The following is a 26,362-nucleotide window of genomic DNA, read 5'->3' as shown; positions in this document are numbered from 1 at the left end:
AGCATTCTAATATGTTAGAGTGACTAATTTCTGGTAAATTATTGATTTTCTTTTCTACAGCTACACTATACAGACTCCATTTAGCGTCTATCAGTTTATGTTTTATGCGTGGCTGTCTTACATGTTTTGGAGGTTTTTCAAAAGGGAAAGTAATGATTAAAGGGTAGTGATCACTACCACCAGTAGATTCAGCGGGAGACCAGATGAGAGATGAAGCAAGATCAGGAGTGCAAATGGACAAATCAGGAGCACTAGGTGTCCGTGCCAACCGAGTGGGAGACCCAGTATTCAAAATGCACAGATTATGGGAGCTTATTAAATCTAACAACTTTTCTCCATAGAAGGTTGATGTGGCACAACCCCATAATTCGTGATGAGAGTTAAAATCCCCTAAACATAAAAATGGTTTCGGTAAAAAATTAAAAATTTCACTAATTTCATTAAATATATCATTATTAGGACGAGAGAAATATACAGATACATAACATATACTATTTACAATAACTGCAATAACAGACAAGTTATCGCTATGTACAGGAAGAGTGATAGGTGTGAATGTCAGAGTATTTTTGATGAGTATAGCCACTCCACCATACCCATCAGGTCTGTCTTCCCTGAGACAAACATACCCCGGCATTTTGAATAAAAATTCCTTTCTCAACCATGTCTCTTGGAGACAGATGAGAAAAGGATCATGTTTATTTATGAGATGTATTAAGTCTTGTTTTCTACTGTTGAGACTCAAGCAATTCCACTGAATCACTCTGGCTCTGTGATCCATTATTATTAGATATTTGATATAAGGCTTCAATTACTGTGGCAACGTGGGACGGTGTAACTATATTCGATTGTGATAATAATTGAATCAATATTTTAATAATGTCTGCCATTTTCATGTTATTTTCAGTACTATTGTTATTAAAATTAAACTTCTGTTTAGGTAAAACAGGATCTCTTATTATTTCTGAGTGCGCAAAGTGGTCATAGCCTTTGCTAAGCTTTGAGGGTAATCTTGGCTTTGCGAAGACTGTTTTTTTATATGAATGAGGCACTGAGTTTGAAGTGGATGGAATGTTGGATTTTTGAGGACCATGTATATCCTGTGGTGGAGAGGATGATACAGGTGTTGAAAACAAAGCTTCAGCATATGACATGTTTGAAACTGGTGGATGCATTTTAATTGCTTCCATATAAGAAATACAACTTTTGCTCATGGTTTCTTTAATTGCTCTTTGTCTGTTATGTTCTAAACATTTTTTATTTATAGCTTGATGCGCTCCCTTGCATAAGCAACACCGGTAATCCTCCTCTTCCACCTGACAAGTATCACCAGAGTGCCCTTGGGTACATTTATAACACTTTGGCACTGACCTGCACTGATTTTTCACGTGGCCAAAACGGCAGCATCGGTAGCACTGCACAGTCGGATAAATATACAATTCAACAGGTAAAGCCGTGTAACACATGTATACCCGGGTAGGTAAAATTTGGCCATTAAAGGTTATTATTACTGTCCCAGTACTAATGAATTGGTTTGTATCATTTACAACGATTTTTCTTTTGATCCGCCTTATTTTAATGATTGGACCACAACCAAGTGGAACACTCATGTTAAGTAATACCTCTTCTTCGGACCAGTCATTAGGTACACCTTTTACTACACCCATGCGTGTGACATTAAAAGTAGGTATAAATGCCCTATATTTTGCGGATTCAAGAATTTTGTTTGTCAAGAAATTATTGGCATCCAAGTAGGAAGAAAAAGCCATACTAATGCGATTCCTTCCTACCCGTTTCAAGCTTCCGTTCACAACACCATTGAATTTATTATGTTTTAAAAAGCGACCAAAAGTTATAGGATGCAGAGTAGTTGAGCTATCACTATTTTCGCATTCTTTTTGTATATGCACTACATATGGGGCACTATCGGATTGTTGGTAATAAGTACGGCCAATTGGCACTCGAGTTGGTAGTGAGGAGGTTCCATTATTATCGGTGGGGTTTGTAGATTCAGTAGGGTATGTCGGATTTGGGTTAGCCTTGTTATTATTACTATTATTATTAATTTCAAACTTGCAATCGCAACTGTACTGTTCTTTTCCATCTCTAGTTTTTGTTTTCCTTTTTCGTTTATTACATGTTAAACAAATGCGTGAGAATATTTTCCTTTTAAGAGTTTTGTCGACATTGGACACGACAGATACATCAGTGTCCATTGACGACTCAACCGCTGCTATTAGTATATCCATTTTTGATGTATTATCCAATGATCCCGAAGGATTTGACCCCCCTGGATCGGGGGGCCGGATGTCCATAACGTTGAAATTTAAACTATACTAAATTTTAAAACTTACCTATATATACAGCTATCTACTATGAAAATGTCACTAAAACTACAATATTTACACTATAAAACAACACCAATCCCTTTCCAAATTGTATTAAAAAATTAAAGGAAGAAAATTTCACGTCCGCTTATGTACGCAGTTTCCCGCCCTTTTAAGACATTTTTTCATACGTTAAGTATTATTATTTTGATTTTTGTTGTCGAGTCGATACTTTGTCTGAGATACTAGGTCTGTGGACCTCTGTGGACGGGACGTACCCATAGATATTTATAAGTACCATAGACAAACAAGATGATGGACTTTGTCTGTGGTGGCGTTTGCTGGCGCGCGTGTTGTGACTTTTTGGAGTGTTTTTTTTGTTAAAACCACAGACCACGAATCCGGAGATAGACGACGAAGTTCCATAGATCTGTTTATGATTAGTAGCGAGTACTATACATACCGATAATATCGGATTATATATATGGAAAAAATCAATATCTATCTATAATAAACTTTCTTTGTATCATGGTCTTTCTATTTCACCCTCTTATGGCAATTTAACACTATACATTACACATCTCTTTCCCACAATATAATATAGATGTAAACGGTTGCGGCGAAACGTCACGATGACGTCATGACAGCCTAGTAATTTTAGGGATGAGCTTCGAAAATCGTAATGAATCGCAAATTAAATATAGTGTCGCACTTTATCGTAAAAATATCGGTTTTTCGGTTTTCATTTACCGATTTTCGGCAAATAACCGATTTATTCAACTTTTTTTGGTCAACAAAAATAAAACGAAATAAAATAATTTAAATAATTTATTAACGATTTAAAAATCTTATTAACTATTTTTGGTTCAATGACGTGATGGTGATAAATATTAGCACGCTTAAAAATTAAGATGGATGCGACGGGTCTGCCCGCGAAATTCAAATTTAATTTGGTTTTTCGCAATTTGTAAACTAATACGACAACGTAGGCTTATGGCATTCTATTTGCGACAATAACAGTATCATCCCCAACTATTTATTTAAAAATCTTCACTTGAAAGGGTCCAGTTTAAGAAATTAGCTCTAGTACCCACTATAACCCACAAATTAGTCGACGATACTAGAGCTAATTTCTTAAACTGGACCCTTTCAAGTAAAGGTTTTTATATAAATCTGTGAGGATGCTACTGCCATTGGAGCAATTAAAATGCCATAAGCCTAGGTTGTTGTATTAGTTTACAAATTGCGAAAAATCAAATTAAAATTGAATTTCGCGGGCAGACCCGTCTCATGCCCTTAAGGGCCGGCGCACACATGGCGGAGTGCGGCGGAGTTCAGCGCAGAGCATGCCCGCAAAGTTTTCTAATCGCGTGACACATTACGCGAATTTCTACCATAGAATGCGCGAGTACGCGCGGGACTGCGCAAGTATCCGCACGGATGCACAATTAAATTTAGATATTATTTCAATGAGGACAAAGTCGATAATACTTTTACTGTGAAAAATGCTCTGCGCTGCGCTCCCCCATATGTGCGCCGGCCCTTAAAGTACCTAAACTAAACCTTCGTAGGGTTCCAATGCACCACAACAAACTCAGCTGGGTATTTTTTTGTTATTGCCATCTCACAATCACACTTAAAACTAGTCAGAGCAATTTAATCATACTATTTTTTTATCATTATCTTTTAGAAAATAAAAACTTTAGATTTCAAGATACATCTCCAAAACGTTGTTTTGAGAGATTATTATAAACTGTATAACAATTAAATATCATAAAATGAATTGCTATAAGTGTAATAATTGTAGTTTTCTGACCAGCGTTTTATATTTAACACAATCGAACGTCTTGGACGAATTATACAAGACGCAAATGCCAAATTATCGTAGTCTTCATAAAGATATTATTCATTTAAACTTTAAAGTTACTGAGGTCAAGTCTGCCGTCCTAACAAAGAGTGCAATAAGTCGAGTTTTTGGGCAAATTGACTTAAGACCATATCCGTAATCACGAAAATGCTCTATATTTTCGCCTTAGACGTCTTTTTTGTATCTTCAGTAGTTTCGGTTCTGTTGGTTATCAAAACTGCAATATGTAATATTACGATTTGTAAGTAGCTAATCATAACCGCGAATATCTCGAAAGTAGTCGAAACCTAGTTATTGCTCTCTTCGTTAGGACGGCAGAAGTATCAACCGATTTAAGTAATAAAATTTACATTGTCAGGAAATACAATACAAAACCAGATAATGCAACAAGAATTTTGCATAACAACATGACTTATCTCATACTTATACTGATACTTATACATACTTACATAATGACATACTTTTGTGTCTTATGACACAAAAGTATGTCATTATTATTCAGTTACTAGCCGATGCCCGCGACTTCGCCCGCGTGGATTTAGGTTTTCCGAAATCCCGTGGGAACTCTTTGATTTTCCGGGATAAAAAGTAGCCTATGTGCTAATCCAGGATATTATCTATCTCCATTCCAAATTTCAGCCAAATCCGTCCAGTAGTTTTTGCGTGAAGGAGTAACAAACATACACACACACACACACACACATACAAACTTTCGCCTTTATAATATTAGTGTGATGTAGTCATGTTTTCAACAATAATAATTGTACTTGATTCTAAAAATACCATTCAAGTGAGAGTCGGATTCGCACAGAAGGGTTCCGCACGATCGTACAAGAAATCTCAAACCAGTGTAATAAAACTGTGCAAATTAATGACGAATGTGATTTAGTTAAACTAATTATTTGATTGGGAACACAAATCTTTAATTTTTTTGTGATGTAACCATAAGTTCACGGTTTTCAAATTTTTTCGTTCAATTGTGCTTTAAGACATTGCCACCAGCCAAATGTCATGATTCCTATTTTGATTCCCCCAAAATGGCAGACACGGGGGGCAGACAGACAGACAATGAAGTGATCCTTTATAGGTTCCTGTTTTCCTTTTGAGGTATAAAACCCTCGACAAATGTAAATCTTTTCCATTAAACTAGGTACATTAACCAAAATATATTCTAGTAAAATGTATAAAACAAAAATTTTCAAAATCTATTTATGTGGATTTAGAAAATCATGATCAGTTTACAAATTCACAAAAAATTAAGTTTACTAAATCAGATATAGATGGCGCTGTTGCCAATATCTTGTATAATGATATGGAAACCTTCGTGGGTGAGTCCGACTCGCACTTGACCGGATTTTTTATACCTAAAGCCTGACCAACTAAATTCGTCATCATTCCAAAACGCTAAATGGTTGCAATTTTCCGGACAATGCGTTCTTAAAACCACTTTTAGAATGACCACAACCGTTTAAGCAATCGAATAAATTATTTATAAATAAAATTATCTCTGTAATGAAAATGCCATCATCGATGTTTACAGGTATCGTACAATAATCGTCAATTGTTAAAATGTCCATGTATGTCTTCATCCGCATTGACACAGTGAGGGCCACCTCTCTGCTAAAGACTCTTACAGCAAAAGCTTCTCTTAAAGCTTGACCTGAAAGGTAAAATGAATTATCAATGAATTACACAAATTCGAGCAAATTGTTAGTTATAATATTATGAGACATAAATCACAACATTTCATGATAATCTTTGACTTTGATTAGATATGTGATGTAACCACAAATTCATGGTTTCGGATTTTTCCCTTTATTAATTATTGTGCTATTAGGACATTGCTAGCTACCAAATGTCATGGATTATATACGGGAAGTATCTCAAGAGCTTTGATTCCCTTGTCTTGATAGAGACACAGATAGACAGACAGAAAACGAAGTATAAGGATTCCTTTTTTCTTTGGAGATACAGAACCCTAAAAATAAAAGACCTAAATGAATTAAAATAAATGCTAATACATAATTCAAGAAATTTTTGGGCTGGACCTTAAAAATAGTGCCACTGGTGCCGCTGTTTTATGCACCAATTGGTCAAACCAATAATTAGTGGGACAAATTGAACTTTAAAATGTTATACAATCTACTTTGTCCTACTTGGAGGGGCAATGTGTAATAAGCCAAAATAAAAATTGGTCAAGTGTGAGTTGGACTCGCACACAAAAGGTTCCGTACCATCGCACAAGATATAACACTATTTAGCACGCTGAAAAACAGACATACAGACAAACGGATGGACAGGTGGACGTGTAAGCGGACGGACAGCGGAGGCTTAGTAATAGAGTCTCATTGGCACCCTTCACGTACGGAACCCTAAAAATTGATACGAGTCGTTGCAATGCTAAATACTTTTGGGTGCTCACACCTGTTTCTTCATAAAATGTTTGTAAAACTTCAGTTTGGTATGGTAAGATGTCTTTACTTGCCTTCATATTATCGACAGAATTTGGTTTCAAATGTCTATCTGTTAGTCGAGTATTCCTTACAGTGCCACCAATCCCACCTACCGCATATATTTTTTCAATGATCTGACACCCAAATAGCACGGCGATTACCGATGATTAGGTCCTTTTTCTGAAATTGTTTAAATGACATTTTAGTAGATGTGGAACATCACATATATTATGATATACTTTTTTGCCATTCATAATATAATAATAAACATTCAACCCATCTTTGCCACTGCGAAGGAGATTGGTAAACTTTTTTTTAGAAAAAGTGCTATTATGCCATAAATGATCTTCTTAACGACTTAAATATAATAAAAATAAAAATATGGGTCTCCCTGCTAGGGCCCGCTGCACAGACCAAATTGCAACACCCAAAACTGGGTATCTATAATACTACCATAGTATTTTGTTCCAAACTAGAGGATGCCCGCGACTTCGTCCGCGTGGATTTAGGTTTTTAAAGATCCCGTGGGAACTGGTTGATTTTCCAGGATAAAAAGTTGCCTATGTCAATTACAGGGACGCAAGCTACCTTGGTACCAAATTTCATACAAATCGTAAAGCGGATAGGTTTTTAAGAATCCCGTGGGAACTCTTTGATTTTCCGGGATAAAAAGTAGCCTGTGTCCGTCCCCGGGATATAAGCTAACCCTATACCAAATTTCGTCAGAATCGGTTAAACTGTTGGGCGGTGAAAAAGTAGCAGGCAGGCAGGCAGACAGACAGACAGACAGACAGACAGAATCGTAAAGCGGATAGGTTTTTAAGAATCCCGTGGGAACTCTTTGATTTTCCGGGATAAAAAGTAGCCTGTGTCCGTCCCCGGGATATAAGCTAACCCTATACCAAATTTCGTCAAAATCGGTTAAACTGTTGGGCGGTGAAAAAGTAGCAGGCAGGCAGACAGACAGACAGACAGACAGACAGACAGAATCGTAAAGCGGATAGGTTTTTAAGAATCCCGTGGGAACTCTTTGATTTTCCGGGATAAAAAGTAGCCTGTGTCCGTCCCCGGGATATAAGCTAACCCTATACCAAATTTCGTCAGAATCGGTTAAACTGTTGGGCGGTGAAAAAGTAGCAGGCAGGCAGACAGACAGACAGACAGACAGACAGACAGACACACTTTCGCAATTATAATATTAGTATGGATGTTAGATTTAAGGAAAGTATTTATGGAATTGCTATAAAAAACAAATAAATAAAAAATATCTTCATGTGCATCTGACATCTGAAACTGCTGAACCGATTTTTAAAATTCTTAGACCAGTAGAAAGCTGAGCAAATCATGAGTGACATAGGCTATATTTTATTTTCAAAAAGTTAGAGATCTTTACTAAAATTGTAATTAGCTACCTGTGCATGTCACTTTTTCATAGCTTAACAATAAAACCAATTTAGATGTATATCAGAAAGATAGCTTGCATCCTGAAGATGGATACCATACTATTTATACTGGAAAATTAAATAAAGTCTAAATAAAGCCATTATTGTTTTACTACAGACAAAATGACGGGTGTAAGCTTGTATAGTGAATGTAAAATAAGTAGTACAGATTCTTAATATGAGGTGTATGACAATAGTCTGCACATTGTATAAAAACAGAAATCAGCCAAGTTTGTGTATTTAATCCTTAGTCTATGACATTCAATTCCATCAGCCTGTATGCGTTCACTGCTGGACATAGGCCTTTCCAAGAGTGGGCCACCAAACACGGTTCTCCACCTTCCGTGTGGACTATACAAATTTCAAACCCCTATTTTACCCCCTTATGGGTTGAATTTTCAAAAATCCCTTCTTAGCTACGTCTACCATAATGACTATTTGCATACCAAATTTCAGCCCCATCCGTCAAGTAGTTTGAGCTGTGCATTGGTAAGTCAGTCAGTCAGTGATTTTTATATGTATAGATATATGGTATGATATTTAATAAACCACTGTTTTACTTGCCTCAATTTGTTCATAGGAATGCAGGTATAGTTCCAACATGTTTCTTTATCAGTTTTGTAGCTTCTCACACAGCACCTCAGGTGCAGGATTTCACTGTGTTCCCAGTGTAAACACAAATTCAGATGATCAACTCCTTATTCTGGAAAGTTAAGGCAGAAACATAAAGTAAATGGTAAATTATATTATCATTCATTAATAGAGTAAATTTTCTTTTTTTAGCTCAACAAAAGAACCAGTTTTGGAGAAATCCCACAGAGAAACAGCTTGCATCTGGAGACACAGATAGGCATTTTAAGAGCCATGCTTTTTATCCTAGAAAATTAAAGAGTATCCATCTCATAGATAGGAATTTTGAAAAACCGAAACAAAGTCATGAGTATCAAAGTGTTTATTTTATAGGAAGCTTTGAAGTGTATTAAAGAGTTCATACTTCACAATGAACAACATAATGAACATTTTTAGCCACTCATCAGTGAGAATATCCCTGTTTATTTGGTATAATGGATATATTTGGATTTGGCATGTTTAATGAAGAAATTCATCTGAAATTAATCCATACCAATATTATGAACGTGAAAGTGTAACTGTAACTTTTCACAGCCTATCCATTTAACCAATTTTGACGAAATTTTGTGGTGATAGCTTGCATCTCGGAGATGGATGCAGGCTATTTCTTGTTCCATGAAATGAAAGAGTTCTTAAAAATCTAATTCCACGTGGATGAAGTCACAGGCATCATCTATTTGGCACTGAAATAGCTTGCATCCTGGAGGAGACATAGGATACTAATTTTCATCCCAGAAAATGAAAGAGTTCCCATGGGATTTAAAAAATCTAAGTCACGCGAACAAAGTCGCGGGCATCATCTAGTAATACTTACTCTGTGATGACAAAACTATGCTTTCCACCTCCGTAATTGCAGTCTTATATAGTTATGATACTGCATGCATGTATGAGTCCCTTTAGCCTTTTCCATCCAGTCGTTCTCGTCCAGCCACTCTCCTGAGGTAGTTTTTCCAGCAGCTTGCACTTGGAGGTTGTTTTACGTGCCCTTATCGCCTTCACAGTAAGAACACCCCCAGAAGTCCCCAGAACCCCCAGAAGATGTTTGGTGCATCTTCGGCATTCGCTAGATGTGGGCCACCTTTCCTTTGATCTTCGTGAAAACGCAAAATGCAAGTCCAAACCAAGGAATACATTTCTCAATCGCGGTTATGGTGATTAGCGCTCACTGATTCTTTATACGAGTGTATACAAAACAAGTATACTCAATTTAAGAAAAAAAGACGATAAATTTCTAAGAAAAACATATGAAACAGTGATTTAAATTGGCTAAAAAGTTTTCGTATTTTATTGATTTCTACGTTACGCCATTTTTGTCACATTTTTGTTTTATCAACAGTGTTGTCGACATTTGATTTTATTTCCCCCAAATTCAGATTTTTAATCGTACCTATTGAAATGAGAAATCCAATGAACGACATTGAACATTTTTATATTTTGTATGTTACTGCTACTCTGTTTTATATTACTTTATTCAAAAAATGGTTATCATGTTATATCACTGTAATTTCAAACCTAAATATATTATTTTACTTAAATTTGCTCTATGATTCTTAAAAACCTTTAATTTTGGCAACATGAAATTTAAAGTTAAATCCAATAAAATATTATACTTTTTTCTATAAAAATCTAAGCTCGTTTTTCTTCCACCTTTAGGGTAAAACCCTTAGCTGGTCACAGTCCTCGTGCGACCATTCCATATAACTATAATACATATAGTAATAAAAAATTTCAAACGTGTGCGTAAAATATAGCTGTGGTAGTGAAGCGAGAAGCTTAATGTCTACCCATACTAATTATGTGAGATAGAAGACATGTACTTGCAATGTACCTAAGCATATTTGAAATACCATAGGATAGCCGGCCCTGGTTAAAACTGACTGGAAAGCCCTCTAAGGGGGTGCCGTGCGTATGTCGGCGAGCGCTGGCACAGACGGGGTCCATACTTGTATAGTTTAGCTAACTTGTTACAAATAACTACAAACTTGACATTGGCTAATCATTGTAAAAGCCAGACGAGAGAAAAAAAAAAAGAAAACAAGATGACGAGCAGCTGGTTGACTTTGTGCTTTGTGTCTAAAATGTCAATGGAGGCTTCGTCTGTGTTGGTGTTAGCTGGCGGGCGTGCTCTGCCTTTTTGGAGTGATTTTTTTTTTGTTTAACTGACTGGAAAGCGCTCTAAGGGGGTGCCGTGCGTGAGTTGGCGAGCGCTGGCACAGACGGGGTCCATACTTGTATAGTTTCCCTAACTCGTTACAAATAACTGCAAACTTGACATTGGCTAATCTTTGTAAAGCCAAGTACGAGAGAAAGAAAAAAAAAAACTGTCAATTGTCAATTCAATGTTATGAAATGAAAGACGGGCGACAGGCGCAAACTCGTAGGACTCGTACGAAAATACGAAAATTGTATTTGGACGAGGGGGACGAGGCCTAAGACGCATGATCAATTTTCTGTCTGTCCCTATCTTTTGTAAAGATTTCCCACGGTCAGCGAATGACTATCGATTTAAAATAAATAGGACAAAAGACCTAAGGCCCTAAAAATGTGGACTTGGTGTTGGGTTTGATATTTTCTGTGCAAAACTAAAATGTTTGTTAGAGCAGTGCTGTGTTTTTCGATCTTACACTTTTATAGTAAGTGGAAATATCTCTGTAATAAAATAAACTCTGAGGCAGCAAACTATACAATTGTGGGTGTAAACGTATGGTGTCGTGACATTTTCAGGTGTAGCGGCCCAGGGTGAGTGCACAGATTTGCGCGGCAGGCTTATATCAAACGGGCTGCACTATGTACCCGGCCCGGATACCTGCACCCTCTGCGTGTGTGATAATGGTCTGCCGAAAGTATGCAAGGCGGTACTGTGCTCTCCTCCTCAGGTATGGTACTGGCAAGTGACATTATTAATTAAACCTAGCAGTTCCATTACAGTTCTCACTGGGAAAATGAGATTTTATTGTAAATTAATTAGCATTTCATTCATGTCCTTGTAACTTTATTTAAGTGCAACTTTAAAATCTTATTTCTAATACTTAAATATTTACTTTAAAACTGAAGATAATTGGCTTAAGGCAATGAATAAACTTGATAGTATAGGTAATATTAGTAACAACTATTTTTTAAAACTGGATTTAAATGATTAGCCACAAATATTAATTTAAAGTAATTTCAATGAATACAGTATTACTTGTATTTACACAGCATAATTGCCTACTTTGAAAGAAATACTTGTTTAAACCAATAAAATATCAAAACATTTATTTTGTAAAATTACAATTCTGTTATCTAATTAGTCACAAACTGACTAAGATTATTTTATTAATAGCTGATGCCCACAACTTTATAGGTTTTTAAAAATCCCATGGGAACTCATTTATATATAATATATCTCCATTTCAAATTTCAGCCAAATCCATCCAGTAGTTTTTTCGTGAAAGAGTAACAAACATCCATCCATCCATACATACAAACTTTTGCGTTTATAACATTGGTATGATTACATGAGTGTGAATGTTACATATCACATTGTTGATTGTTATGTATTATATGTGTTAACCCTTTGCATGTGAGTTCCATTCACACTTGAGCAGTGTTTTCATTTAAATAGTACTGTTCAGCACCTCACCAATTTCATCCCCAGATTAAACAATGTGCACTGGGTACTGTACAATTCAGTTGAACAAAATGAGTGCTTGGTTCACAAGATCATAGTACACAGATAAACTATAATATCATAGTACATGAATAGATCACTGTTTTTCTACAGGATTGTCGGTCATTCCGTGTGGGAACCACATGCTGTGAGTTCATCTGCCTGGATGATGTAGTTAAGCCAGCAGAAGGCACTGAAGCCAATGTGCGGGTGGCAGCGGGAGGCGCGGCAGCTGTAGTCCTCTTAACTGTGGCTCTTGTTGTCTATAGAGTGAGAAAGCAGAAGAGACGTAGACCACCTCACATGGAAGATCAACGGAGTTTGACCAGCATTGGGTATGTTGCCTTCACCTACAATAGATAAAACTGAAAATTGTGGTAGATAAGTTTTTAAGGGCCTCCAAGACAGTCAAGTGACTTTCCGTCAAGGACGTAGTTTTGTTTTGCTTGATCTATAATAAATGTCTAGGCCCCTATAATAAATGTGTAATAATTCTCAGCAATGAGCAAAACAATGAGAGAATTATTGAATTGAATTCATCACATTATAAACCTATTTAATTAAAACAATTACGTTATATCAATGGAACTTGTAACAGGAAAAAACAACTATGTAATTAAAACAATGGAAGGAAAAAGACAACATATTTCAATATTAATGCCCTTTGAACTGATATACAAGTATATTATAATCTCTGTGATAATAATAATCTTAATCTGTAGATAAGCTGCTATTTAGCAATGTTATTTGTCAAAAATTGTATGATATTTTTTTGAGAACTATTGTTGCGAAGTAACTAATCAGCAGATTACAAAAAAAAATATTGATTAAAAGCTTTCCTACGAATATTATAAATATTCTAATCCCACAGGATTTAAATACCTAAATCCATGCAAACGAAAAGTCAAGTCATGCTTTTTTGATGTTTGATGTCTTATAATATGATGATACTAGTATCATCATATTATAAGACATCAAAAATCAAAAATTATAATGAGATGCCCATCATGTTTTGAGCAAATCACTCATTATATTAATTTTTTCTTGAGGCTCAGCTCACTCAAGGCTAGTAATAGTGACTTGGCTATTAGAAGTCGGATGATTCTACTAAAATATCTATAGCTATTTATAGTGATTCTTTATGTTATGCATTGTTTGTAGATACATAAGTGGCAGTATGGGCTACATGGGCGGCGGCTGCGAGACGGCGGCGCTGGGCGCGTGGAAGCCGCCGTGCAACTACCTGCCGCGCGGGGAGGCGCCGCCGCCCTACGAGGAGGCCATGGCGCAGTGCCGCCAGGAACCCGGCAGGTTAGTGCCTAACCAGGCAAGGTCAGGTGACGAATGAGACCAACCTCAGTCCGAGACTGAACACCCTCAATCTGAATGTACAAAGGAAAGATTCAAGTGTGAATATCTAACTCTATAAACCTAAAACACAAGTACAGGTGTAAAGTCATAGTTTAATAAATTTTTAACCAATTTAATAAACATGCGATGGAATATTGTCTACAAAGAACACAAATGGATCTGTACAAAACTTCATAGCATAACACACATGGACTGATTGTATGCCGAAAAACAATAGTACAAGACAAATGGACCTTAGTCTACATGACGGGGACGAATATAGGTTACTTTTTATTCTGGAAAATCAAAGAGTTCCCAGGGGATTTAAAAAAAAACCTAAATCCACGCAGACGAAGTCACAAACATCATCTAGTACACCATTAATAGGTAAACTGTATAAGTGAGATCGAACTTTTCCTTCTCCTTCATTGGTTCTTCAAAAATCCTTTATTGGTATCCAAATTATAATGTCGTTATCGGCAGAGTGGGCAGCGACGCAGCGTACCACCGCACGTACGCGGCGGCGGAGGCGCGCGACGACGTGTGCGCCTCGCACGCCTACGTCAACTTGCCCCGACCGCTCACTCAGGTCAGCACTACCCTCCGTCTCTCTCACTCTCTGTGTCATATTGCTGAGGGTTACCTCTTGCCATTAATCACATGTATGGAGGAGACTGCATCATCACTTACCACCAGTTGAGATTGCAGTCAAGGGCTAACTTGTATCTGAATTAAAAAAAAGTTTTCTTGGGATAATAATGTTATGGGTTCCCCAGATCCTTCCGCATTAGGGCTTGAGCTCCGGAATTCCGGTTTTGGTGTAACTCCAGAGCTTCGAAAGTTTACAGGTTCGTTTGTAAAATCGGAGTTATCGTGAACTTCTTTCGAGTTTCGATTTTCATATTTTTAGAAAAAATCAAACTTTTTCAGCAATTACATATACATACATATATAGATTCTTCATAAATTGTTCATGTGAAATGGCTAAAACTTATCCAATTTTATTGATGGAAAATATAATTATAATTAGAGAAAAAGAAAAATCTTACTAATGAATACAATCATTTGGTGTGAGCAGATCGCGAACACTCAGAACTGCTTCAACGCGCCACTGCTGCAGCCGGTGCACCCGGCCGAGGTGCGCGACACCGTCGTCATGCCGCATCCCTTGGCTCCTAACAGTAAGTTGCAGTTTTTTCATCCTATATTTTTTCTATATTTCGTAGTATTCCTTGTAGTCCCTGGTATGTTTATCATGGAATTCCGCAAAGTATACAGGGTTTAACCAGAACGCTAGCAAAACGAAGACAGATGATTACTGATGAGATACTAAAAAAGGTACTGGAATTGGTCCACAAAGAGAGAGAACTCATGTCCACCATCATGCGAAGGAAGCTCGCTTTCTTTGGGCATTTACAGAGAGGAGGACAATTCTCATTCCCAAGATTAGTTTTGGAAGGGAGAATTGCAGGCAAAAGAGCTCAAGGTCGCCAAAGACGTAAATGGTTGGACGATATAAGGGGGTGGACAGGGCTTAGTTACCCGAAGTTGAAAGAGGCGGCTTTTAATAGAGAAGCTTTTCGGATGATGATCGCCAAACTTCGTTTCGAAGAAGGCACGCGATGATGATGATGATGATGATACTAAAAAAACTACGAAAAAAATTCCTGTATTTTTTAGAGGTTCACAATTTATTGCAAATAAAACATCTGATTGACTCGAAGTCAATGTCACGTCGTAACCTATTGACCCGAGTTTTGCACGCTATAAAAATACTAAATCAATAAAACTGCAAGACAAGGCAAATTGTTATATTGGATTGTGTTTAAGTAGCATATTAATAACGCTAAGTTTTTGCTAGTGTTTACATAATATGTTAACTTTTTCGTGTCATGTTCAGTGGGAGGCGGCGCGCGGCTGACGGGGTCCCTGGGCGCCATCAGCGCGCGGCTGAGCGTGCCGCGCGACGACCACGAGCGCCCGCACAACGTGCCCGGCTTCTACGCTACGCACACCGCGCTGTATGTATACTGCTGCACTTCTAGGGTCGTATTAACGATAAGACAATTTTAGTATGGAGACATAAAAAAAACTTGTTTAAGTATACAAAGTATGTTTTGTAAATTATGTGGATGTTAATGTGTCCAGACATAGAACGATCCCGCGCATCTCGACCGCGGTGGACACATCGACGCTGGAGGCGATGGGGCTGGGCTTCACGCGCGCTGACCGCTCGCTGCAGGGCGAGGTGCGGCGCTCCTTCCACCGGCCCGTCGACCGCGCCGACCGCATCGACCGCATCGACCGCGCCAACACCGGCCGCAGCGTGCCGCGCAACCTCAACATCGCCTCCGCCGCCGCCGCCACCGCCGCCACCGCCGGCGTGCCGGAGACTGACGACGTGTGAGTAAATAGAATAGAATAGGATCTGTCAAAATTTGAATCAAACACATTATACACACATACATTTTGTGTGACGGCCATTTTGAATCGTATTTTTATGAAAATGAGTGCACCATCGCCCTTACCCTGTTGTACTCCTCTGTACTCCCTCTGCCTGTACTCCTTATGTTATTGATATAACATAAAAATGAATAACCCAACTAGCTCAATCATTTTTTTTTTTAATATCATAAAGTGCTGAGGACAGTACTTTACTAACATTACAATCTAGCCTACGAATAGCGCTAATAAGCAATATTATATTAACCTAAACTTATAAAAGCTCAATCATTATGAATTATAATTTATTGTTTACAAGAACAACAGCTAAACGAATGTCAGAAAGTACTTAGAACACTATTTTTCTTTCCTAATTTTTTAGATGTAATGAGGTTACACATACATACATATTATATTCCAATAGTTATGATAATATTTCAATGTAGGTAACTGCATGGCATGAGTAGTTTATCTTGAAATCTTGGTGCAGATTGTCGCTGCGGTCGGTAGGGGGCCGCGCGCGCGCTCACAGCGAGGAGCAGGACGCGAAGGCCAAACCGCAGCCCGAGGCCGCCCATCCCACGCTTCCCCTCACCGTCGACAAGGTAATCCTGTATTTTTTAAAAGTTCATAATATATTCCAAATAAAACGTCTGTTTGACGCTAGAGGTCACCGAAAGTTCCGCAAATAGGTAACTCGAAATCAATGCCACGCCAGGTGGGGTATTGAATTGACCCGAGTTTTGCACGCTATACAATGCGGGTTCGAAAAATACTAAATCACTTCAATCTACAAGATAAGACAAATGGTTATTGGCATTAGAATGTGTTTAGGTATTATAATAATAACGCTAAGTTTTTGCTAGCGTTCTGGTTACAGCCTGTATGAGGTTATTGTGCAATACATTCGAGAAATGTGTGTTAAGTTGATTTCAAACTACGGAATATAATATAGTATATAAATATCGCTCACCCTACTTTTAAATGTCACTGTTCACATATATTATATTATATTTCCGTAGTTTGAAGGCAACTTAATGATGCACTCATTGATCAATGTGTTACATAACTTTTGACAAATGAGCTAAGGCATTGGTACTGTTTTTGATCGCAACTACATTTTGGAGTATTCGTATCTTCTTCATACCTATGTAACGACATTTGCTAATATTCTTTTGAAAAAAAATGGTAACAGTGGGAATGTTTGTTGTGCAGCCGTCGTGCGTGTGCAGCTACGCGGGCAGCGCGCGCGCCGAGGACGCGGACGACTACCGCAGCGAGTGCGAGAACTGCCACTCCGCCGCCAACCCGGGGTAAGGAGCTAGACGTCTCGAATATGGTCGCATTCGCATAACATAGTATTAACATTTATCATCCATCCATCCATCCATCAGCCTGTATGCGTCCACTGCTGGACATAGGCCTTTCCAAGAGCGCGCCACCAAACACGGTCCTCCGCCTTCCTCATCCACCCGCTCCCCGCCACCTTCTTCAGGTCATCGGTCCAGCGGGCAGGAGGTCGTCCCACACTGCGCTTACCGGTACGCGGTCTCCACTCCAAAACACGTCTGCCCCATCGGCCGTCGGTTCTGCGACAGACATGACCTGCCCATTGCCACTTCAGCTCGCTAATCCTTTGAGCTATGTCGGTCGCTTTGGTTCTTCTGCGAATTTCCTCGTTCCGGATTTTATCCCTGAGAGTAATACCCAACATAGCTCGCTCCATAGCGCGCTGAGCGACCTTTAGTTTGTGGACGAGGCCAACTGTCAGTGTCCACGTTTCTGCTCCATACGTCATCACAGGTAGGACGCACTGATTGAAGACCTTAGTCTTAAGGCTTTGCGGTATCGACGATTCGAAGACCTGACGTAGCTTTGAAAATGCTGCCCAGCCCAGCTGAATTCTTCTGTCAGCCTCCTTGTCGAAGTTGTTCCTGCCGAGTTGTATAATCTGGCCGAGGTAGTTATATTCTTGAACAACTTCGATGCTAACATTCCCGACGGTGACGGGTCTTGAGATAGCGTGCTCGTTAAACATTACTTTCGTTTTGTCTATGTTCATCTCAAGACCTACTCGTCTGGAAGAACAGCTAAGCTCGGTCAGCATTTCCTCCAGGTCCTGCAGCGATTCAGCCAATAGAACTATGTCGTCCGCAAATCGCAAGTGTGAGATATTTTCGCCATTCACGTTTATGCCTCGACCTTTCCAGTCCAATTCCTTAAACGCGTCTTCTAAGGCACAGGTGAAAAGTTTTGGGGATATTACATCTCCCTGCCTCACACCTCTTCGTATAGGGATTGGATTGGTTTGTTGGTCTTGGACTTGGACGGACATGGTGGCGGAGTCATACAAACATCTCAACACTTGGATATAATGCCAGTCGACTTGGCATCGCTGCAATGAATCCAGAACAGCCCAGGTCTCGATGGAATCGAAGGCTTTCTCGTAGTCCACAAACGCTAGACAGAGGGGTAGATTATACTCTTGAGTCTTCTGTATAATCTGCCGTAGCGTGTGGATGTGGTCTACGGTACTGTAGCCCTGTCGAAACCCCGCCTGCTCCGGAGGCTGAAATTCGTCAAGTCTTCGGGCGAGACGATTCGTAATCACCCTCGAGAACAGCTTATAAATATGGCTTAGAAGTGAGATTGGTCTGTAGTTCTTGAGCAGACTTTTATCTCCTTTTTTGAAAAAGAGCACAGTAACACTTCTACTCCATTTTTCAGGTGTTATGCCAGTTTTGATGACGGTATTAAAGAGGTCTTTAAGCTTGTTGAGAATTGGCTTTCCTCCTGCGCGCAGGAGCTCCGCTGTAATACCGTCATCACCTGGGGCTTTGTTATTCTTCAGCTGCCCGAGAGCTATACTAATCTCGCCTACGTCGATATCCGGGAGGTCATCGGTATAGTGGCGCACAAGTCTCGCACGTTTGTCGTTCGCGGTTTGGGTGGGTGCAGGTTTTGGAGCATGGGCAGAGTAGAGTTGCCCGTAGAACTGCTCGATCTCAGCTAGCACCTCTGGTTTCGAAGCAACAATTCGGCCATCCGATGCTCTCAACTTCGTCAGATGGCTCCTCCCAAGACTCTTAGCGAATACTTTAGCCCCTTTATTGCGTTCGATCGCTTCTTTTATACTGCGGGTATATCATTTATCATACTTAATTAAAAAAAAAATCTTGAATGTCTTTTTATATTTAATAAATTGAACAGTTAAATTATTACTTTACATCTTTAGAAAGGATAATCATCACACATAACCGCATGAGTCCAAGAATGATAACAATTTTGAAGGAATTCGGTCCAATAACAAATAATTTCGAAATAACATGACCGCTTCTTCATGAAGTTACTGACTCCCCGCGTCTCCCTAAAGGCCTTAGGAGATCTTTTATCGGGGGGTATTATTTATCCCCCATGTAAATATAGAGCGTGTTGCAGCTGGGCGGAGGCCGGCGAAGGCGCAGAGGGATCGAATAGCCGCATGAGTCCTAGAATAATAACGATTTTGGAGGAATTCGGTCCAATAACAAATAATCTCAAAATAGCATGTGGTGCTGCGGGCACCGCCACCCGCTTCTCCATGAAGTTGCTGACTCGCTGCGTCTCTCTAAATGACTCTCGATGAATGATTGAATGATAATGATGATGTTTTAGGGGTATTTTTTATCGGGGGGATATTATTTACCCCCCCCATGTAAATATACAGCCTGTTGCAGCTGGGAGGAGGCCGGCGAAGGTGCGGAGGGCTCGGGATGGGGCGGCACGCAGACCCTGCAGCGCCGCGCGCCGCCGCCGCCCGCGCCGCCGCCCGCCACGGCGACGCTGCCGCAGCCCGTCACCAGGCACGGGTATGTATGAAGGGCCCCATATACATTGTCACTTCGATCAATCTTAAGATTCCAATTCATACCGCCCCGGGATGGTAGCGTCCGACGGTGGCAGCCAACGATGCGACGTGGCTGACAAAGCGGGCTGTCGCGCGTGCCCGCGTCATTAAGGTTGAAATCTATAGAGTGCACTGTGACTTTGCTTAGACTTAAGTTTCAGTTAAAAAGAGACAGATTTATGCCAGCGATATAACGTCTCCTTTTAACAGTGTCTTAAGTCTGAGCAAAGTCAAAGTGCGTTCCATAGATCTCAGCCTAAGCGTCTAGTCTCCTCTTGACCAGTCTAGTTTCTACATTCGACTAGGAAACTCGTGCGTTTGCATTGAAAATAATTTTAAGGTGTATCAGAAATCTCAAATACCAAAAATATGTGCCGACTCGGCACATCACTATTGCGGGCTGCGGCGGGCGTGAGCGTACCGAGGAGCGTGCGGCTGCCCGAACGCTAAATCGCTTGGTGGCATGGCTTCTGGCGGTGGGGTGGTAACTAGCCACGGCTGAAACCTTTCACCAGACCAACCCAGAGACAATTTAGAAATTATAAATTCCCAAATCGCACCTGAGACCCCCACTTTGCCCCAAGGAGGTTGTCTTCTTTTTGGCGGCTCAAAAATAAGATTCTAAAGCGGACCCGCGCGGTATTAAATACGAAAAAACATTAATGGAATGTGACCCAAAAATATGTCGTTGCGACCCGAAATAGTGACTAACTTCTCAGTCGCCAACACGTTTGAATCCTACTATAATATAACTTCAATTTAAAGTTAGTGTTTTGTTTACAGACGTAACACATTGGACAATCCATCGAACTGGGAGAACTGGTTCAACACCATCCCCGATTCCGACAGCGAGTCTGAGGAAGAATGAGACATGACCACTTTGATATAATTTTTTTTTGACCATTGACTTGATGTACCAACAAGACTTACAGTAGCCGGCAGGAAATATTGTACATCGACCTTTAAAAAGAGATTTCGACTTTGTAGTCAGTCTCAATGACAGAGACAATGCTCTACGAGACCACTTTCTCTTTCTAAAGGTCGATGTACTATATTGCCTGACCGGTACTGTGCAATCATGCTCCAAATATTTGAGACAAACAAGTGCTCACGCCCATTACTGGGCCATTTTTCGGTCCAAGTCAGATGTTCTATTAAACGAAGACCGTTTGGCTATGTTTGTGTGAGTGCGCATGTACACATTGTTATAGTGTGCGTAGATGCGCTAACGCTTATCGGAACAATCACTACAACCCAAATTGAACAGTGAAATAGAACAACTATAATTGAAATTGCACCTTACTGTAACGATATTATGTCTCAATTTCAAAGTTAAAGTTATTGCTTGCTAACACAACGCCTCGCGTTCGGACGTTTTTTGGTAAACTTTTCTTATATTGGTAGTCTTGTTTGTATAGTAAAGTCAATGGTAAAGACAGATTGGCCCCATGAACGCTATGTCTCAGTTACAACGTTGGTGTACATATTTTAATCACGTTTTGTGTCCGTCGTGCACGTGGCATACGTACAAATATCCCTTTTACTTTCATACGTCGATCTGTGTGCTCAGTATGAGATTTTACATCTCACCGACTTTGATAGAATTCGAGCGTCAAAAAACTTGTGTTTAAGCTTTTGCTTAAACACAAGTTAAATATCGTATCTTAATGCTCAAGTTCGTTCATACAGCTATGGCCAGTGTTTCGAGCGAAAACCTTTTGAAATTAAAATCGATGATATTTATTCCACAATTCGAGTTGACTCACTATATGCGTATCGATAAGGTTTTCGTATTAACCCGGGAAAAGTTTATAGTACCGCGAAAGATACGAGAAGCGATCGAAATTAGCGCCACCCGAATTTCAATCATAACAATGCATGCATATATTATACCTAAATGAAGCAAGTTTAGGTCTATTTTACTCTGACGTTTTTGTTTTTTGACACTCGAATTCTATCTGTGACGTAAAATCTCATAATAAGTAGACATCGTAGGTCGAAGTCCTGTGTGAGATTCTTTCATTCACAAGTTAGTTGCTAATCCATGTTTTCATACAAAATAATGTGTCCAAATGTCATATGGCTCTCCGTTACGTTCGTGGGCCCAGTTTGTATTTGCCTTTACACCCGCTCTTATGTAATTTAAGTTAGTAAAAAGAAAAACTATTATTTATGTGTCATCATGTCTTCCCTATTTTTTTCATACGTTCTTTCACGTGAACTTCTCATAAGCTATGGAAACTATTGTTATGTATAAGGGTTAGTATAGAGGTGACATTCCCACATAATTTATTGTTTATTTACACAAATTATTATTGTTTATTTTTGCACATAGTGTGTTCTAATTTTATATGGAGATTTTTTTTACACTACCTATTAAGTTTTTACACAATTTTACCAAAGAATTAATTCTTTTGTTTTTAAGAAGATTTACAAATTCTGCGTTTATTTTTACTTTCTGTTAGTAAATCTATAAGATTTATCGGTAAACGGGGGTATTTACTGAAAACTTGGTAGCGTTCCAAAGTTTTCAATTGTGGCTAGTTTAGAAGAATTCCTTTAGGTATCGCTAGAATGTAAGTTTTACTATAGATTTGAGAAAGAAGTGAGGTATGATGCGTACATTTTGAGATCTCACTCAACTCTATGTATAATAAGGACTAAAATCGATTTTGACGTGACAGTTGACACATATGTAGAGTTAAAATGGTGAGTGAGTTCTCATTTTGTACGGATTATATGTTTTGAAATCGCACGGCGTGGATAGGACCTTACAGAGTGGATTAAAAAGCAACAACCAACCAAGACGATAGAAATTAAGTATTAATAGTATTAACCAGTTCTTAGTCTACTAGGTCTCCTCTCTTAACAGTGCGCTCCGAAACATCTAACCCGTGGCAATAAAATTAATGTATGAATAGTTAACCGAAATTCCCGTAGTGCAGGTTAGTTCACAAATTTATTTTTCTACATTAAATCCAGTGTTTTAAGAATTTAATAAGTAGCTGTGTTTAGTGTTAAAATAGGATATAATGGTGCCAAATTGGGAAATGAATACAAGGAAAAAACGAGAATGTCGCCAACGAATTCACGTTTTTACATGTCGTAGCTAGGTAGACATTCGAGAATTTAAATCTTTTCTATTTAAATAGTAGAGGAAAACTAGTGAGTTTGCCTTGTGGACACAGAGCAAGTAGTGGGCTTCTTGCGCGGGTAGAAAATGTTTGGGTTAAGGTTGCCAGTCCACGAAAGCGGAGATGAGTCAAGCAGACCAATCAGCTGATTGATTATAGAAAGCATCCTCAATCTCAATTGTTGTAATTGGCTGAATGTATGATATTTTTTCTGAAAAAGTACATTTTAGCCAATAGCAAAAGAGTGTTAGCCAATCAGAGATGATTGCGATCGTCAAAATGCCGTTGTTATTTTATGGTAAGCTTATTGATAATTTTATCTCGTCTTCTCTTAAAATCTGATTAGTCGATTGAACACAACGTACGCGCAACACGGGGGAAATTACATTTTCGCCGAGCGACATCACGGGCGGTCGTTAGTATAATTAGTTTTTTTTTGCTCGAAAATCAAGTAATTTAGTCCGCCAAAAAACTAGAAGGCAAACTGATAGAATTATTTCCCAATATCTGTAACGCGTAAAATTTAAGTACTCTCGCGCCATTTTATCTTTAAATGCCAAATTTTATGTCAAAAGTGCTATTTTAGTCCTTATTTTAAAAGTGAACCGTACTTTTGACATGACAGTTGGCCCACAGGGTTAAAATGGCGCGAGAGAAGTCAGTCATTCGACCAATCAGATTATTGAGTGTCCGCTCAGATCCGCTTCGGTGGGAACGCACCCTTATACGGTGTGAATTTGGGGATCACTAGCTCTTAGTCCAATAGTTATGATCGAGCCACATTGAAGAGCTAGTAATGATTAAGTAATTAATACAAACAGGTGTATAATAAATAAGATTATAAAACTATTTTTGAAGGGAAAATATCGGACGGCGACGCTATATGTTGAGACGAACAGATTATATTTTAATATTTAATAGTTATCGATGTTATTTCATATACCCTTTGAGAAAATACACTAACAAGGGTTAATGTTCGAAATTCAAACAAAAATTTAATTGAAAATTAGCATGTTGAAGTTTAAAATTACAAAATGCAATTGAATAGGAAAACACTTTTGCATAAAATATAAGTAACTAAGTAAGTGTAACAAGAAATATTTAGATTTTATTTTTAATTTGAATAAAGTTAATAATTCGGACATTAACCTTAACGGATAGATTAGTAGGTACGATGCGAAAGTTCTAATCTATTTTTGATTAAAATAAATTTAGATAAGGAATCGATAGTAGTAAGTGAGTGAGTTCTTTCTGACCGTTTTTGTGGTTCATTAACTTTAACATTTTGGTGTAGTGTCGTGTGTACTTACACTGCTTTAATTATTAAATAATTTAATAATAGTACCTAATAAAAAAAGTCAGACCAATTCCATATTTCGACACCTGCAAAGAAGAACATGGTGTTTCAGTTTTTGGCGATTTCGATCATATTGAAACTCAAATTCGCCAAAAACTGAGATATAGTAATTGTCATCTCAATTTGTCAAGTGTCTCTAATTTCAAGTAATAGACCATATTATGTTACGTTTAAGTTAAAAAAAATAATGAATCATGATAAATACTTACATAACCTATTTATTTATATGTTAAAAACGGATATATTATTTTATTGTTTTTTTTTGTGTTATTCATATATTCTAATTTTAATGGCAGGATGGGCTTTGTTTTTTGTAAAAAAATTCATTGAGTGTAAATATCACAAAAAATGCACACTGTTTTATGAATTTTGTTTCACTGTACTTCACTGTTAATATGCCTACTTTCTAAACTACCATCAACACTGTTGTTTTGCAAAGCAATTTGCATTTCGCAAGAGGGTAAAGTACGGGCTTTACTCGGTGAAAAATATTAAACAAAGCATCTTTTATTTAGTGTCTGACCGAACTTTTAGGCTTCAGCCACCTTCGGTCAAACCATCGGCTTGCTTAATGGGCGGAAGTTGAAGGAACTGTTACTAATGCGCAAGAGCGCAATGGAAGAGTTATTCTGGGGGAGTCAACAAGACAACAGATAATATCAATATAAAAACCCTTATTTTGTTCATTTTATGCCAATCTTGTACTCTTAGGATAATTAAACCTTCAGCTTCGGTCGAAGGTTATGACTATAGCCTTCGCTTCGGTCAGAAAACTTCGGTCGGACACTATTATTTATAATTTTAAGGGTTTCGTTACTTAATCTTATGTTAATGTGAAAACCATATTATTATTGTTATTATCTTAGTTGTTTTACCCACCAAAATATTGAAAGCATTCCAAAGCAATTTTATTGGTACATCTAATAGTGGTATTAATTTTCAAAGAGTTGATATTATTGTAACGTTGAAGCCAATCCGGTTGTACATCAAATTAAATTCTACCCGGCATGCGTTGTGATGCGGCTCACGCAACTACGTTGATAATATTATATCAGAATCTTCACGCAAGACCTAAAAATAACTACAAAAATTCAACCCAGTAGGACGAACGATGCGCAAATTAAGATGCGCAAAAATGCGCAAAAAAAGTAATGCGCAAATGCTAGTCCCTCTAGAAACCTTGAAAAAAAATCGGTGTACCTACAAACAAAAAAAACGGGCCGAAAACAACATCCTTATTGGAAGTCGGATATAAATGACACATGACCTAGCTTGTTAAATGTGCATTTAAATTTCCCCCCTAGCCATATCGAGATCTATAGAGTGCACTTTGACTTTGCTCAGGCTTAAGTTTTAGTTAAAAAGAGATAGATTTATATTAGCGATATAACTCTGTCTCGTTTTAACAGTCTTAAGTTAGAGCTGAGTCAAAGTGCGCTCTATAAATCTCGGGCGGTTTGTGTACAACTTGATTGGGAGAAAAATATCTTACTATGTAATTATAATGTAAGTGTAATTCGAAAGGAAATGTAAGGGTCCCCTTCACACTAGCGTTTCTCCAGAGTAGGCGTTCGTTGGACGCACGCGCTCCTTTTACCTTTAATTATGTCTAAAATAAAAAATAATTCCAAGTAAATTGCGTTACGGTGTCTGTGCGGCTCAAACGTTCAACGAACGCATAAGCTGAAAAAACGCTTGTGTGTAAGGTCCATAAAGGTGACAACATTGTGATTTGTTAATATATCACGATAAGTATTAAATACGTTTCCGAACCAAATAATTATATTAAAATAAAACGAATAAATTGGAATGATATTGTTTTATT

General features: G+C 38.4%; 1 protein-coding gene and 2 long non-coding RNA genes across 4 annotated transcripts; 2 read left to right on the top strand and 1 right to left on the bottom strand.

Moving 5' to 3' along the window:
- Positions 1-8,653: 8,653 nt before the first annotated feature.
- LOC123874195 lies at positions 8,654-10,018 on the bottom strand. The gene is made up of 2 exons (XR_006797849.1): positions 9,534-10,018; positions 8,654-8,792 (listed from the first exon to the last, which is right to left on the bottom strand). It is a non-coding gene; the product is annotated as an uncharacterized LOC123874195 (long non-coding RNA).
- Positions 10,019-11,083: 1,065 nt separating this feature from the next.
- LOC123874182 lies at positions 11,084-25,521 on the top strand. Of its 2 annotated transcripts, none has more exons than XM_045919421.1 (12): positions 11,084-11,352; positions 11,444-11,595; positions 12,483-12,703; positions 13,530-13,679; positions 14,202-14,307; positions 14,797-14,899; positions 15,619-15,739; positions 15,867-16,121; positions 16,651-16,765; positions 17,376-17,473; positions 19,877-20,008; positions 20,830-25,521. In XM_045919421.1, the coding sequence occupies exons 1-12, from the start codon at positions 11,307-11,309 to the stop codon at positions 20,912-20,914; spliced, it is 1,584 nt and encodes a 527-aa protein (XP_045775377.1). In that variant the 5' UTR covers positions 11,084-11,306; the 3' UTR covers positions 20,915-25,521. The 2 variants fall into 2 exon arrangements, with proteins under 2 accessions (XP_045775377.1, XP_045775379.1); XM_045919423.1 differs by having other exon boundaries at positions 19,867-20,008; positions 20,830-20,967.
- Positions 25,522-25,930: 409 nt separating this feature from the next.
- Positions 25,931-26,347, top strand: LOC123874194. The gene is made up of 2 exons (XR_006797848.1): positions 25,931-26,072; positions 26,254-26,347. It is a non-coding gene; the product is annotated as an uncharacterized LOC123874194 (long non-coding RNA).
- Positions 26,348-26,362: the final 15 nt, after the last annotated feature.

Source organism: Maniola jurtina, chromosome 18 (genome assembly GCF_905333055.1).
Source record: "Maniola jurtina chromosome 18, ilManJurt1.1, whole genome shotgun sequence".
NCBI lineage: Eukaryota > Metazoa > Arthropoda > Insecta > Lepidoptera > Nymphalidae > Maniola > Maniola jurtina.
The sequence above is the reverse complement of the archived record's forward strand: the minus strand, read 5'-3'. Positions and strand labels throughout refer to the sequence as shown.

Bases quoted from the DNA above. Each gene is read 5' to 3' on its own strand.
- LOC123874182 (XM_045919421.1), top strand. From the start codon at position 11,307: ATGTTTGTTAGAGCAGTGCTGTGTTTTTCGATCTTACACTTTTATA. The intron at 14,308-14,796 runs GTCAGCACTACC...TGGTGTGAGCAG, and splicing joins TGCCCCGACCGCTCACTCAG to ATCGCGAACACTCAGAACTG. The intron at 20,009-20,829 runs GTATGTATGAAG...TTTTGTTTACAG, and splicing joins CAGCCCGTCACCAGGCACGG to ACGTAACACATTGGACAATC.